The 15,116-nt window shown below is 42.0% G+C and overlaps 2 protein-coding genes across 2 annotated transcripts in view; one reads left to right on the top strand and one right to left on the bottom strand.

The window, feature by feature from the left end:
• Nucleotides 1-3,552, bottom strand: part of LOC131721206 (zinc finger protein 883-like) — a 12,665-nt gene extending 9,113 nt beyond the window's left edge. Inside the window, exons 1-2 of the mRNA XM_059014618.1 lie at nucleotides 3,322-3,552; nucleotides 2,572-3,046 (exon numbers count right to left, since the gene is read on the bottom strand). Of these exons, the coding sequence (XP_058870601.1) occupies nucleotides 2,572-3,016 (445 nt within the window). The 5' untranslated portion in view covers nucleotides 3,017-3,046; nucleotides 3,322-3,552. The remainder of the gene's footprint in view (nucleotides 1-2,571; nucleotides 3,047-3,321) is intronic.
• Nucleotides 3,553-6,706: 3,154 nt separating this feature from the next.
• On the top strand, nucleotides 6,707-15,116 carry LOC131721211 (zinc finger protein 70-like). The gene is made up of 3 exons (XM_059014633.1): nucleotides 6,707-7,318; nucleotides 10,866-11,186; nucleotides 12,152-15,116. Exons 1-3 carry the CDS (start codon nucleotides 7,048-7,050, stop codon nucleotides 12,901-12,903), a joined length of 1,344 nt encoding a protein of 447 aa, XP_058870616.1. The 5' UTR covers nucleotides 6,707-7,047; the 3' UTR covers nucleotides 12,904-15,116.

The following is a 15,116-nucleotide window of genomic DNA, read 5'->3' as shown; positions in this document are numbered from 1 at the left end:
AGCAGATGGGTGCTGGCATTTTAGATGATTGAGAATGTACTTGTTGATTTACAATATGAAATGCTTGTGCTGCAGAGATTACGTTGCACGGTGATCTCGTTTAACTTTTTTCAAAATACTTCCAAGCATTGCATTTTTTTTTTAAAGATGCTATTTTCACTGCTCATGTACTTCCTTAGCCAATAGCAGAGCTAGGTAAGGAACAGCCCCGCCTCCTGTCAGTTATCAGTGAGGTGACAATTGTAGTGGCTGATCACTTTTAACTTGCTCCTCTGTCAAAATACCATGCCAAGCTTTTTCGGGTGCAGTTAGCTCATTTTTCCATTTGTTTTAGAAATTAACGAGTACTCGAAACTTGATCACAGTATTCGAGTAGTAATTTCATTTAGAATACTCGATTATTCAGACTCACCCCTGTTTTATGGATCTCTCTTCCTGCAGTGATTTAGAGTACAGATCACAAACCTCAGTGCACTAGAGCAGACATTTCTAAAAGAGCTTTGCAACAGACTAAAGTCATGTGTTAAAAGTTGTCAGGATGTGAACAATGAAAAGAAATGACAGGTACGTTATTTAAACAGTTGTAGCAACACATGGGGACGTGGAACACTATATTTTTCAGAACCCCGATACATACTCTTTGTAGCCTTTACTTTATGTGTAAAAGCAAAGTCAGTAAAGACTGACGCTGGTGAAACTGAGCCCTGGGATCAAAATCTGCCCTCAGAGTTCTCCTGTAATGTTTCGGGTCTATTTCCTCTAAAACACCCTACAATTATATATTTTTCAATAGCATTACGTTTAGGGGTGTTAATCATTTAAAGTTTAAACGGTTAAAAGTTAGCAAAGTGTCAAATGTTTTTAATTTTGCTGAATTGTTTAAACTTTGTCAAATGTGCAGTTCAAATATTATGAAGAAGAGCGTGTCTGCAAATAACGGCTACTCAGTTTTCTTTTGTTGTCCATTTCCTACCTTTGTCACGTGACATCATTGTCACTGGATATTCACCTCGCAATTTCCAGCATGCTTTTGCTCTCATGACTATCAATGTTATCTTCAGGATCTTCTAAATAACCGAAGCGCTGTCTGGGCACATTGTGATATAAAGGGAGACTGTGCTCTGCAGAGCTTAGTTACAGCAGCAGTACAGGAACAATGTTAAAATATATGAAAATATAACTACTGGTGCTGGATCTAGTGAGGAGGAGGTGGAGCCCAGGCAAACAACAATGCAAGTGCATGGCTGGTAGTGCAGGAAACGTGATAAAACTCGGGCTGAAAACACAATACCATGGTTGATTACTGAGACGATCGCAACTGATTCAACAAGTTCATGTGTTTTGTTGATCCAGATTTTTAGTCTTGCTGGTTTGCATTAAATCCTTGAGTGTGAGTGTGTGCTGGTACGGCAGAGCAGCGCGTTGCTAGGATACACACTTCAAGCCTTTACATTCGTCTTGGAGAAGACAAATCACAAGCAGGCCTATTGGATGCACGGTTTCTTCATTTAAAAATTAAGAAAAACACTTTTTTTTATCTATTAAATCTACCAATTACATTTTGTTTCAAAGCATGTTGTGTTTGGATTATACGGCAATACTACAGAAAAATAAGCTGAATTTAGTACAATTGTTACATTAGTCACGGTTTGAGAGATTAATTCAAACGCTTTGTTTTTGGACATAAAATGTGAGCAATACTGAAAAACCATAGTTCAGAAATTACTTCTGTTAAATACAGTATTTTAAATTATTATTACAATGTTAATCTGATGCAGACGCACGCATATTCTTTTCAGTTGTTAAATGTAAGTCCTTTGTATTTTTTGTTTTTTATATAATTGAAGTGTTCTCATTTGAATGCAAGTCGTGCCTTTTTGTTTAACTATTATGCACAACACTGTTTTAGTTATTAGAGCGTCTGTTAAAAAAAAAAAAAAAATTATAATGTTTGTTTATTTTGAAAAATAAAACCTCAATGCATGGATAATCATTGATAAATGTCTATAGGATAATCAAATATGAAATGAGGGTGCCGACTGCACCTCGACTTAACAGGATCAACTGCATTTTTTAAGGAGAGCTGAAAAGCTGAGGTAAAACACTGAACAATCAGAAGACCTTTTTACAGACATATAGGCTATGCGATCATTTATAGAAAGCTATTTATTTGAAAAGATATAGCACTCTCAATGTTTTTACTTGAACGTTTAAACTAACTAATTTGTAGAAGTCTAAAAGTCTAAAATAAATGTAATGGAATCAAGCACCCCTAATAACGCTACACATGTACAATAATATCCCTCTATTTAGACACTGGACATTTCTAATGTTATATACAGTACTTTAGTTCTTCACCCCCTTGGTATAATCGGGTAGGAGTGCCAGTGTGAAAGGGGCTTATATCTGTATCTTAAGATCACCAGTAGTGAGTCCTATCCTGAACTGGTGTGAGTGGTACAGGAAAAAACAAATAGCTAGTAATGTAACCCACATGCTCCCTCCCTCCCTCTCTGTCACACTATCACGCAATCTAGAATGACAATGTCACAGCTACTGGGAGTCACTCACCTGCTAGACTGCATTCTGAATGTGAGCGCCTGTCTCCCTGTCCACCTCCTTGCATGCTGTTGGGAGAGCCTTCCTCTCCAGCACCTTGCTCTCTCACACAGATTCTCTCCAGCTCAGGGATGTTTGGTTTGAAGTCCTCGGATTCTTCCTTCCCTGGTTCCATGTGGGCAAACTCTACTTCAGGGGGCTCCTGTTTAATATGGTTAATTTCCAGCACCTCTTCTTGTTTCACAGGAAGGGGTTCTTCTGTCTGAGAGATCTCCAATTCACTGTGCTCAGCTTTAACCTCAGAGACCTGTGGCCGACTGCTGTCACACTGCATCTCACAGAGCTCCTGTTTAATGGGGAGGGAAGACAGCCCAGCGACCTCCGCTCTAAAGGGGACAAGTTCAGGTTCAGAGAACTCCTCTTTAATCTGGACAGATTCCATCTCCACACTGTCCATGGCAGCACACGGGATTCTGCTTAGTAGCAGCTGAAAAAGAAATGCATTTATTTAAATATAGTGCTACTAAGGCCATTCAAGGGACCGACAAGACCTGGCTTTAATAGCAAGGCTGGCTTTACTATTGAAGGGACACAGAATTTCTTGTAATACGTTTATAATCACAGAGGATTTTATCTCTCAAATCTCAAGAATGATGGATGAAAGTTACTATAGTTCTCTTTTAGTTAAATAAGTATGTTTGGTGTTTTATAATATATTCTCTTAAAAAGACTGATCAGCAAGGAGTCATTTTGTACTCAAACCTTGGTTGTTAGTAGCTTATTGTTCCTTTTAGGAGGCTGTGTGGTCCAGTGGTTAAAGAAACAGACTTGTAACCAGGAGGTCCCCGGTTCAAATCCCAGCTCAGCCACTGACTCATTGTGTGACCCTGAGCAAGTCACTTCACCTCCTTGTGCTCCGTCTTTCAGGTGAGACGTTGTTGTGACTCTGCAGCTGATGCATAGCTCACACACCGCTTTGTGATGGTGGTCCACTATGAAAGGCGCTATATAAAACTAAATTATTATTATTATTATTATTATTAGAATCTGTTTCTTGAAGGATCCCAGAGTGTCGCTTCAACAACATTACTGGAGAGTTCGTTCCAGGCTCTAACAATTTTCTGTGTAAAAAAGTGCCTCCTATTTTCTCTTCCAAATAGCCCTTTATCTAATCTCCACACACATACATAATGTAATGAGATGTAAGAGAGTAATAAGAATTAAAAATAAATAAATCCCTAGAGAATTGTGTTTATTTATTACCTTAAAATAAGTACTACATAAATAAACAGTGTGTTGTCGTGGCAATTGGTGATCAAACAAATAATAAAGTAAAATAAAACAAAATAAAATCAATAAATAATAAGGTCATCGCCTTACAGTGATGACTTTGAAGTCATAATGCATTGCAAGTGTTATTAGGGAATGCTGTGTCGCGTGTTCAAGCGCGTCACTGAGCTGCGCTGCGAGGTTTGGAGACGCGCTTCTCCACAAGCGGCGTGTGACGTCAGAAAGACAGTAGCCAAGAGCAGCCGGCGCGCGCTCCGGGTAACAGAACGAACCCCGTATTGACCCGCGAGACGCTTTCAGAACAATGAGAATCTGTCTGGAAACCCGCGAAGCTGTCAGCCCTGAAACACACAGACTGTGAATGAGAGGATGAGAAGAAAAACAAAAGCGCTGACACAGACACGCCGCTTCACAAATACAACACACACACACAAAAACAACGCGCTCCTACCACACTACAACCCGGACCTTTCAAAATAATACAATATAACAGCGCTCTGTAGTTTATAAACACATTGTAGAGCTCCATGCAGACTCTCTCACCTCCTCTCTGCTCTCCCTCAGTGTCTGAACGGATAAAACAACGCGCTGCTACCACACTACAACCCGGACCTTTCAAAATAATACAATATAACAGCGCTCTGTAGTTTATAAACACATTGTAGAGCTCCATGCAGACTCTCTCACCTCCTCTCTGCTCTCCCTCAGTGTCTGAACGGATAAAACAACGCGCTCCTACCACACTACAACCCGGACCTTTCAAAATAATACAATATAACAGCGCTCTGTAGTTTATAAACACATTGTAGAGCTCCATGCAGACTCTCTCACCTCCTCTCTGCTCTCCCTCAGTGTCTGAACGGATAAAACAACGCGCTCCTACCACACTACAACCCGGACCTTTCAAAATAATACAATATAACAGCGCTCTGTAGTTTATAAACACATTGTAGAGCTCCATGCAGACTCTCTCACCTCCTCTCTGCTCTCCCTCAGTGTCTGAACGGATAAAACAACGCGCTCCTACCACACTACAACCCGGACCTTTCAAAATAATACAATATAACAGCGCTCTGTAGTTTATAAACACATTGTAGAGCTCCATGCAGACTCTCTCACCTCCTCTCTGCTCTCCCTCAGTGTCTGAACGAGTCTGTCTCCCACAGGACGAGGAATATACCAATCACAAAATACAAACCGATCAGCGCGGTTTAACAATTCATCTAATATGAACCGCAAATATAATTGTCATATCGGAGACCTTTTAATTAAAAATACACAACACTTTCAATTTTAACATCATAATCGAGCTGTTTGTAGCTCTATATTTTCCCAGTGAATACAATTTGAATTCAGGTACCCCCTCCCCCATGCCGGAGTTGGTATAGTCCTTTCTCTATCAGGCGGCAGCAGCGTCGATGCAGCGAGTTTCACGCAGATATATAATCTGTGTTTCGTGTAATTATATTGATATTTCCCGTCCTCTTCTTCCGAATGAGATGTTCAAACACTAACGGTATATCCCTGATAATGTTTTTAGAAGTATATCAGGTTAATTCAAGTTGAGCGCCGTTGTCACAAACAGATCCACAATGGCGCAGGCATGCTCGCAGTTTCATAGCTTTCTCTTCGCTAGTCTTGGAGGTTCAGGGCGTGTGAACTTGTTTTTGGTAAATACAGCACAGGGTCGCAGAAAGGTCATTCTTTACGAGTAAACTTCCAGGCAGTAACCTCTGCTATTTCTACCCATGCTTTTATTTCGTTTCTCTTAAACTGTATGATTGTCTCCTATTCTTTATACAGGACAGTATTCCTCCCTGCTGTCCAGCGGCACAGATTTAGACTCTTCCTCAGACTGCGCTGCGAACTAAACCAGGCAACAGAGCCGCGTCCACAGCAGCAGAAGAGTCACCAGCAATGAGACACGCCAAGGAGTGCGCTGCTCTGTGAGACTCGAGGGGACGCGTTATCAAAGCGCTTCCTCCAGCCTTTAATTAACTGCTATTGATTTAAAAAAGGACAAGACATCATGTTAATGTTACAACATGAAAAACTAAACACACTGAGAGTGCTGAAGAGGGCTTGAAATACAGTGTATCACTCAGCTGTGTGGTTCTAGTTTTGTAAAATGAACAGGTGGTTTACCTCTTTAAAATAAATAGGAGTTAATTAAAGACTGGCGTAAAAGCTTTGGAAAGATGTCCTGAGGTGTCTTATTGTGATTAAAAAGCATCCCATTCCACAAGAAAAACCTGAGAGGCATTAGAAAACTAAAGCTCTTTGAATGAAATGCTTTTTATTATATGAATAACTACCCCGTGGAGTGACAGAGCAGGTTAATAAACTAAATGTATTGAATGAATAATGAAATCAGATATTATTAATATTTTAGCAGACACCCTTATCCAGGGCAACTTAAAATTGTTACAAGATATCACATTATGTTTTACATACAATTACCCATTTATACAGTTGGGTTTTTACTGGAGCAATCTAGGTAAAGTACCTTGCTCAAGGGTACAGCAGCAGTGTCCCCCACCTGAGATTGAACCCACGACCCTCTGGTCAAGAGTCCAGAGGCCTAACCACTACTCCATACTGCTTCCCTGATAATATGTTAGAGAAACTCATAAATCAGTTTAGCATTATTATTATTATTATTATTATTTTTACATGTTTAAACCTTTAGAATAAATATCTGAATATTTGAAAAGTATAATAACTGTGTGGAAAAAAGAGTCAAATCATTTTAATTTGTATTACAAATCATTTATAAGATCATTAATGTCATGATTCGAAGGCGATTCACACCCCCTGACTCGGTGGCAGTAGCACATGCAGTGAGGATTGGATCTGGTTGCCTGCTCGCTTCTTTGTCAGCCAGCGCTCGTCTCTTGTTTTGCGCCGCGGCTGCTCCTGCGCAGGACCTCTTGAGAAGCTGCGCGGCTCTGCAGACTTTTAAACCCGTGGATGCGTGACCTGGATCTGAATCTGGACACGTTTTCCGCAGAATGTGCTCAGACTTGGTACCGGGAATAGAAAGGGCTGCTGCTGCTTGCAAAGTCTGTGTGTGATGCATATATTTGAATGGGGAGGCTACGATAAAAACAAATATATCTTACTAAATACAAACCGAAGGCGGTGTTTCTGAATGCAAAGAGGATTCCGCTAGACCAGTCTCAAACTAAACCAGTGAAGATGGACGTCAGTGTCTCCGTGTCGTTGTTTCAAGACGAGCTCGCCTCCACCGTCGAGCTCGCAGTGAAAGCGGCTGCAGACAGCGTCGTGTGCGCGATTACTGAAGCTGTGAGCAGCAAATTCACTGAATTACAAGAGGACATGTCTGCAGTGAAGAGAGAGAATGAAAGTCTGAAGCTGAGATTGGAAATATCAGAGAGCGAGCTGAAAGCCGTGCGAGGGTGTATAAACGCTGCACATGCAGACATTAAACAGCCTTTCATATTTCAAGGTAAGATGGGTTTTATTGGGTGGTATTGCTCGGTCAATCCAACACCTCAAACCACCTTCTACTGGAAAGATCTTGGGTCGAATCTCTCTTCAGACACGTTTTAAAGTGTTTGATTATTATAAGCGCTGTTAATAGCACAGCTCTGTCCTAATATTGGTTATAAGGAGTCTAATTGAGGCATTGTGTTATTTTATAGACTATAAGAACGTAGTGCATCTAACCTAGTCTAATTCATATTTAAATAGGTATTCTAGAAACTAAGAAACTACTATATTGGTAAGTCTTAACCAGTCTGTAATTATTATTAGTATTATTATTATTATTTATTTCTTAGCAGACGCCCTTATCCAGGGCGACTTACAATCGTAAGCAAAAACATTTCAAGCGTTACAATACAAGTAATACAATAAGAGCAAGAAATACAATAACTTTTGTTCAAGTAAAGTACAAGTTTGACAAACCACAATTCAATAATACAGCAGGTAATAGTGATAGTTACATCAGGATATGATTAAATAGTGATAGTTACATCAGGATGTGATTAAATACAAAGTACTACAGGTTAAAAACTTGGCAGATTACAGTATTCTGAAGTACAGGATTAAATGCAGTAAAATAGGGGCTGATAATAGCAAAATAAAGCACATTTACATGAAGGGTGATAGTGTCCCAGGATACAAACAGAGGAGTTCTACAGGTGCTCCTTGAAGAGGTGAGTCTTAAGGAGGCGCCGGAATGTGGTCAGGGACTGGGCAGTCCTGACATCTGTAGGAAGGTCATTCCACCACTGCGGAGCAAGGGTGGAGAAGGAGCGGGCTCTGGAGGCAGGGGAGCGTAGCGGAGGTAGAGCTAGTCTTCTAGTGCAGGCGGAGCGGAGAGGTCGAGTGGGGGTGTAGGGAGAGATGAGGGTCTGGAGGTAGCTGGGTGCAGACTGGTCAAGGCATCTGTAGGCTAGTACAAGAGTCTTGAACTGGATGCGAGCGGTGATCGGGAGCCAGTGGAGCGAGCGGAGTAGTGGAGTAGCGTGGGCGAAGCGAGGCAGAGAGAACACTAGGCGGGCAGCAGAGTTCTGGATGAGCTGGAGCGGACGGGTGGCGGACGCAGGGAGGCCAGCCAGGAGGGACACACGACGCAGTCAGAGTGGCTTCACCACTTTGGAGTGGTGAAGCCACTAATTGGAGAGACTTACACGGTGTCCTTCTGGTAAAGTGTATAGAGTCCCGCTGAGATAGTCACAGACCATGTTGCAGAGCTTGAGAATGTAAATATCTCTGTGATGTATTTGTGAGGGTCTTTTAATAGAGCCTTTTATTAAACACAGTGTACAGACCCTGATTAACAGCAGTACTAGAAATAATAGCGCGCTCACAATGCTTTTAACTTATTCACGCTCGCCCTGGCAAAATGTTTCTTGACATAATCAAGCATTAATAAGAGCCAGACACTTTATATTAACGATATTTTGTATTGTTATTATAAATAATACCGGTATATCCGGGGGCTGCACCACAGCATCATCGCAATGTATTCAGTGCTGAGTGGGCTCCACAAATGGCGCCTGTAATTGAGCACCGAACTGCATCATGGGATTGACTGTCCTGTCCTTCTTTATATAGTCCTAGCCCAATCCCAGATGTCCATTGGAGGAGTAATCATATACATTATATATAATCAAAACACGTGCTGAATATCATTCTGCAAGAAGTGAAAAAAAATATGCAGCCCAACTACATAAAAAATGCTTGTGGAAACACACTTTTATTGCATGGAGGTTGTACTTCTCGTATTTACCAGTCTAGTTATGATGGAGCTGTATGGGAACAGTGAAAAAAAAAACTATAGTCGTCTGCAATCAGAAAAGTGGTGAAGCCCACTCTGACTGTGTAGTGCGTCCCAGCTCCTGGTAAGTGACGCGTTTGTGAACTTCACAGTCTTCTGGGAATTGTAGTTCGTCGCCGTGATGTCGTAGTGCTGTTATGAGCAGTCACTGTCATGTCCCTCGCGGTGATGTCGTAGTGCTGTTATGTGCAGTCACTGTCATGTCCCTCGCGGTGATGTCGTAGTGCTGTTATGTGCAGTCGCTGTCATGTCCCTCACGGTGATGTCGTAGTGCTGTTATGTGCAGTCACTGTCATGTCCCTCGCGGTGATGTCGTAGTGCTGTTATGTGCAGTCGCTGTCATGTCCCTCGTGGTGATGTCGTAGTGCTGTTATGAGCAGTCGCTGTCATGTCCCTCGCGGTGATGTCGTAGTGCTGTTATGTGCAGTCGCTGTCATGTCCCTCGTGGTGATGTCGTAGTGCTGTTATGTGCAGTTGCTGTCATGTCCCTCGTGGTGATGTCGTAGTGCTGTTATGAGCAGTCGCTGTCATGTCCCTCGCGGTGATGTCGTAGTGCTGTTATGTGCAGTCGCTGTAATGTCCCTCGCAGTGATGTCGTAGTGCTGTTATGTGCAGTCGCTGTAATGTCCCTCGCAGTGATGTCGTAGTGCTGTTATGTGCAGTCGCTGTCATGTCCCTCGTGGTGATGTCGTAGTGCTGTTATGAGCAGTCGCTGTCATGTCCCTCGCGGTGATGTCGTAGTGCTGTTATGTGCAGTCGCTGTCATGTCCCTCGCGGTGATGTCGTAGTGCTGTTATGGGCAGTCACTGTCATGTCCCTCGTGGTGATGTCGTAGTGCTGTTATGTACAGTCGCTGTAATGTCCCTCGTGGTGATGTCGTAGTGCTGTTATGGGCAGTCACTGTAATGTCCCTCGTGGTGATGTCGTGGTGCTGTTATGTGCAGTCACTGTAATGTCCCTCGTGGTGATGTCGTGGTGCTGTTATGTGCAGTCACTGTAATGTCCCTCGTGGTGATGTCGTGGTGCTGTTATGTGCAGTCACTGTAATGTCCCTCGTGGTGATGTCGTAGTGCTGTTATGTGCAGTCGCTGTACTGTCCCTCGCGGTGATGTTTCCATCCCAACCATTATCACAATACTGGTATGAGTTCACAGAAAGACATTCCTCAGACACTTTGTTGAGACTTACCTCTGTTGTCCTCAGCTGTTGTGCAGTTTCCTGCTGCAAGGAAAAATGTGTTTTAATTTGGGAGTTAAAGGGTAAAGTAACACTATTAATTAAAAATAAATCCGTAACATAAGAGAAATAGCTCCTCTTAGACCCAGTGACATTATGTTGACTCAGAAATGTCTTCATCTAGACAATGTGGGGAAGCTATAAAAAAAGGCCAACAAGATGCTCGGATATATTGTGAGAAGTGTTGAATTTAAATCAAGGGAAGTAATGTTAAAACTTTACAATGCATTAGCAAGACCACATCTAGAACATTGTGTTCAGTTCTGGTCACCTCATTACAAAAAGGATATTGCTGCTCTAGAAAGAGTGCAAAGAAGAGCAACCAGAATTATCCTGGATTTAAATGGCATGTCGTATGCAGACAGGCTAAAATAATTGAATCTTTTCAGTCATTCTGACAAGGGGCTGGCTTTGTAGAGGAGCCTAGCTCGTAAGTAAGAGTTGTAATTTTATACAATTTTGTTTCCCACAGATCCCATAGAGAGCCACGCTATCCCTGAATCTGAAGCACAGGAAGGGCCAAAGATAGAAGCAGTTTACACACAAGAGGATTCCTTTGAGCAGGAGTGGTGTGCAAGTCTAATACAGGTTACAGAGCTGCCATGTGTTAAAGATGAAGACATCCCTGAACAGGAATGTGTTCCTATTAAAGAGGAATTCATAGAACAGGAATGTGTCCCCATCGCAGAGGAACTTCCTACTGAAAATAATGTCTGTACACTTGAGGAGAACACCAAGCTGGGATCCAGCCTGTGTGGTGATTCTCCATCTGGATGTGATCTGGGATTTGGAGGTAATCCTACAAAACAAGCAGCATTGAGCTGCCTATTGATCCTGCAGAACCTGGTACTGAACACCAGCAGTGTTGCTTGAGATTAATATATTAACCAAGGGGAGCTGCCCAACAACTATGTCAACAAGGACATCACTGTGCTTGCTCCTGAGGCTCCTGCTAACTGTGCTGCCACTGCCACGCCTCTTTAGAATGCTGTGAGATCAGCGCTGTCCAATCACGCTAGATGTGCAGCCACTGCCACGCCTCTTTAGAATGCTGAGATCAGCGCTGTCCAATCACGCTAGATGTGCAGCCACTGCCACGCCTCTGTAGAATGCTGTGAGATCAGCGCTGTCCAATCACGCTCCTGGAGTCTATTCCACTCCTCATTGAACAGGTTCACTTCTATAAAGTGCTGCTCCTGTGCCTGGATGGAGCTTTAATTGGTTCATTTAAACAACTCAGAACAGGGTTGGAACAAAGAGCAGGAGTGGAAGGGCCAGCTTTGGACACCCCTGTGTTAGATCTATTAGATCTTTCCCCATTTCTGATAGCCTGTTTGCAGTTGTGCTGCTCCCACAGCTTTACAGAGCTGCAGGGATCACATGTCCCATCACTGGGTGATGTCACATCCAGCCTGGTTGCTTAGCATCCCCAGAAGAAACATTTCAGTAGAGCATTTCTGTGGAGAGTATGCAGCAGCATCGCCACAATGAGAGTGAACCCGTATTGAATGACCCATCAGTCTTATTTTATTTCTTACACTTTATTCAAATACAATATCATGTTTAAAAGCTCATCTCACTATAACTATCCCAGGGACTGTAATGTTTTCTCTCAGCAGCACATTTCACTCTTGTGCGTCTCACAGTAAGCATTGCTGTGTTATTATTGTCATGTTTATGACATGAAGCCCTGCAGAACAGTGCATGTGGAAGAATGCTGTACACTAACCTTAGTCTCTCTTCTCTTTCTTTCTTTAGCTTCTAAAGTAGATGAAGGAGAACACGACTCCACTCCATCACCCCAGTGCAAAAACTCTTCTAGAAGCAAACCACAGTGCAAGAAGCACAGAGAAACAACACCCCAAGAAGAGTATGTGAAGACATTGAGAACTCACTCAGTTAAAATCCCTTCTTTACAAGACAGACACCCACTTACTGTGGAGAGTACAGAGACGCCACATTCTGCATATTTTAACAATTCAGAAACCCAGGGCAGCTTGAAGACCTTGCCTCATTCTATTAAAGATGGGAGGAGTTCTTGTCAATTAGACGTTCCTGAAACTCACAAGGGAAATCACACAGGAGGCACTACGTTTTCCTGGGCTGATTGTGGGAAGAGTTTCAATCATATATCACTGCTTAAAAGGCACCAGCGCATTCACACAGGAGAGAAACCTTATCACTGTCCTGTTTGTGGGAAGGGATTCAGCCAGTTAGGAGACCTTAAAAGACACCATCAAATTCACACAGGAGAGAAACCTCATCACTGTGATGCTTGTGGGAAGAGATTCAGCCATTTAAGAGACCTTAAAAGACACCATACAATTCACACAGGAGAGAAACCTTATCACTGTGCTGTTTGTGGGAAGAGATTCAGCCAGTTAGGAGACCTTAAAAGACACCATAAAATTCACACAGGAGAGAAACCTCATCACTGTGCTGTTTGTGGGAAGAGATTCAGCCTGTTTGGAAACCTTAAAAGACACCATAAAATTCACGCAGGTGTGTAATCCTCTCCCTGCACTTAGTGTGAAGAAGTGAAGTCAGTTGCAGGCTCTTGCAGGACTCGAGACCATTCTCAGAATTGCAGATGCTTGGGGACACCTAGACAGCATGAGTGCATTTGACTAAATACAGAAATATCTACTGAAAACAAAATAATAAACCTGCTTGATAAACAGGGTCCCCCCTAATCACAATCTGTTCAGATCAAAAGCTCACAGACTCAAATATGAACGAGTACGTCTTGTATTCATCGTCTTGTTGAGCATTCGGATTGTGTTGCCTCACATTAGTAATATATTAAATAGATGTGTTATTATGAATGCACGTTTCTCTTTCCTTTCTCATGCGTTGCTCAGCCTCTTGCAGTGGGTTCTGTGGAAACTTCCTCGATACCACGGTGAATCTGCGGTACCTCAAGACACAGCACAGTGTACTGCAGTTATCATGCGGGCAGCTTGCAGTGTAAAGCAGTACTGTTTCCAGCAGGGGGCACCAGAGAGCTTTTAGGAATGTAATGGGCTGCATACCATTGCTTCTTAATGAGATGATTTCTGTTCAGGATGTGTTTAATACTGCCCTCTCTCTCTCTTGGGTACTCTTATTAACAAATGCAGGTTCTGTGTTTTTGATATAAATTTGTTGATTGACATCGAGACTACTAAAGCAAATAAAATCTATATTAAAAATGCTTTGCTGCCTGTATTAAATGTTGTTCAGTGTTTCGTCAGTGAAGGATTTCATTTTAAAAATCCAGTAATAAATACCGTAGATGTCCTTGTTTCTGCATTTCTTATATATACCATGACTGGAGCAGCTTTTTAAACTGCTGTCTGCTCATACAAGCGATCCATGTGCAATCAGGCATATATTTTGTCATTAAGTATTCTGTAGCTCTGTGGTTTATACAAATAGTTTTTTCATGTTTAACTTGATGTTGCTTTGAAGCCCGTTTCAGTTCATCGCTTTCCTGTAAAATGTTCCCCGCTGTTACAAGTTTGTTATAACTTTTTATTATTTATGATTTTGGGAAATGCACTCTCGTTAGATATTTTATGATCTGTAGTTTCAAGTCGTTATTATTTGTAGTGTTTTAGATTGCAAGGTTGTGAGATTTTAAACAGCAATCTCACACGCCTGCATGGAAGTTAGAATCAGGGATGGAGGATTTATAAACTGCAGAATCAGGAATGGAAGACAGAGCAGGCATTTTCAATACCTGGAAATGGGAATTTTAGCAACAATGCCTCCATCTTTTGTTTGAAGTAGATTATGATTAGCTGCTCCACAGCTTAGTATGCAGCTCTGTGCTGAATCCACAAGTTCATCGCAATTGACCCAGATGGTCGTCATTGCTGGCTTCATTAGGAGCACTAGGCACTGGGAAATGTAGTTCTGATGCCATTTTAAAATCCCAGAACTACATTCTCTTTAACAGATTTGCATAAGTGCTGTGCGCTACACCACTATCTGTGGAAGAGGCTGAAAGCAGAGCCACGCAATGCTGTTACAAAGCAATGCCAGCAGCATTCATCTGGAGAGCCTGCACAACCTCTGCACCAGATTTACAGCCTAATAAAGTCAAGGATACCAAATCTGCTAACAGCACTGGAAGATGCTATTGATAGTGATGGTGTTGGAGTGGAGACACAAGAGGCTGTCCCTGGAACATCAGGTATCATTCACTACAAAATGAGTATTCAAATCAATTCAAAATAAGCATTCAAATCAATTCAAAATGAGCATTCAAATCAATTCAAAAACGAGTATTTAAATCAAATCTGATCCTTCTCCCTAAACTACAGAATTTGAAAGTCTTATTCTGAAAAGAAATAGTTTTTAAAAGATATCTTCAACTTTCAGCTTTTATTTTTTTTCTTTTAAGATGTGGGTCGCACCCCCTGTGCAGCTGCATGATCTGATGCAGTATTTATAAATGCATCTAGACAATTCCTGCCGTACTTTTCTCTCCACATAAACTTGTCCAGGTATGACGGTAGCAGCTCCTCTTCTGTGCCCTGTATTGTTTTAAATAGTTTCTTAACACAGGCCCTTTTGCTGTCCTGCCGTAAACTGCAAAGTCAGTTTGATAAGTGACCGGGTATTTCATAATGCAAACAGGGTCTCAGGTTGGGTCTGCATCAGTTTCCCAACAGCAGTAAAATAGTTTGTGTAACAATAAAGACGTGTTGTAAGTGTGATTTTTATTGGAGCTTCCTTT

Source organism: Acipenser ruthenus, chromosome 48 (assembly GCF_902713425.1).
Source record: "Acipenser ruthenus chromosome 48, fAciRut3.2 maternal haplotype, whole genome shotgun sequence".
NCBI lineage: Eukaryota > Metazoa > Chordata > Actinopteri > Acipenseriformes > Acipenseridae > Acipenser > Acipenser ruthenus.
Note: the sequence above shows the minus strand (reverse complement) of the source record. Positions and strands in the feature narration are given on the sequence as shown.